Below are 432 nucleotides of genomic sequence, written 5' to 3'. Positions count from 1 at the left end.
ACACACACACACAGAGTTATTTACATCATTACATCATTAGAGGATGTTTGATGCCTCTGTGTGTTGACAGCTGCTCACCGCAGATCGAAGCGACGTGCAGCGGGGTGTAACCTCGGTCGTCTCTGGAGAACGGTGTGACGATGGACGGGTCGTTCAACCGGCTGCAACAGGAAGACAAGAAAGGTTCCTCTACAGTAGCAGTTAACAGCTGAACAGGTTTAATTAGAGAGCGACATAAAGGCAGAAGCAGATCTCAGGTACAGTAATGAGAGTCTGGGGGAATAAATTAATACATTTTTTATTTAATTAATAATCTGTCTTTGTGAACTGTGAGACAAAGTTTTCTCAGGGTGATCAAGTCAAGAGTTTAGATGCTAATTTGTCCCTTGTGGGCCACAGTGGATGAAAATACCCTATGTGTGTGTGTGTGTG

General features: G+C 44.0%; 1 protein-coding gene across 1 annotated transcript in view; it reads right to left on the bottom strand.

Annotated features, from left to right (window-relative positions):
- The window catches only part of ankrd27 (ankyrin repeat domain 27 (VPS9 domain)), a gene marked incomplete in the record, with an annotated part of 18,036 nt that overhangs the window by 9,218 nt on the left and 8,386 nt on the right, over positions 1–432 (bottom strand). The window contains 1 exon segment of the mRNA XM_035665736.1: positions 79–161. Coding sequence (XP_035521629.1) covers positions 79–161 — 83 coding nt within the window.

Source organism: Morone saxatilis, unplaced genomic scaffold (assembly GCF_004916995.1).
Source record: "Morone saxatilis isolate NCDOM2014 unplaced genomic scaffold, NCSU_SB_2.0 Contig2, whole genome shotgun sequence".
NCBI lineage: Eukaryota > Metazoa > Chordata > Actinopteri > Moronidae > Morone > Morone saxatilis.
Note: the sequence above shows the minus strand (reverse complement) of the source record. Positions and strands in the feature narration are given on the sequence as shown.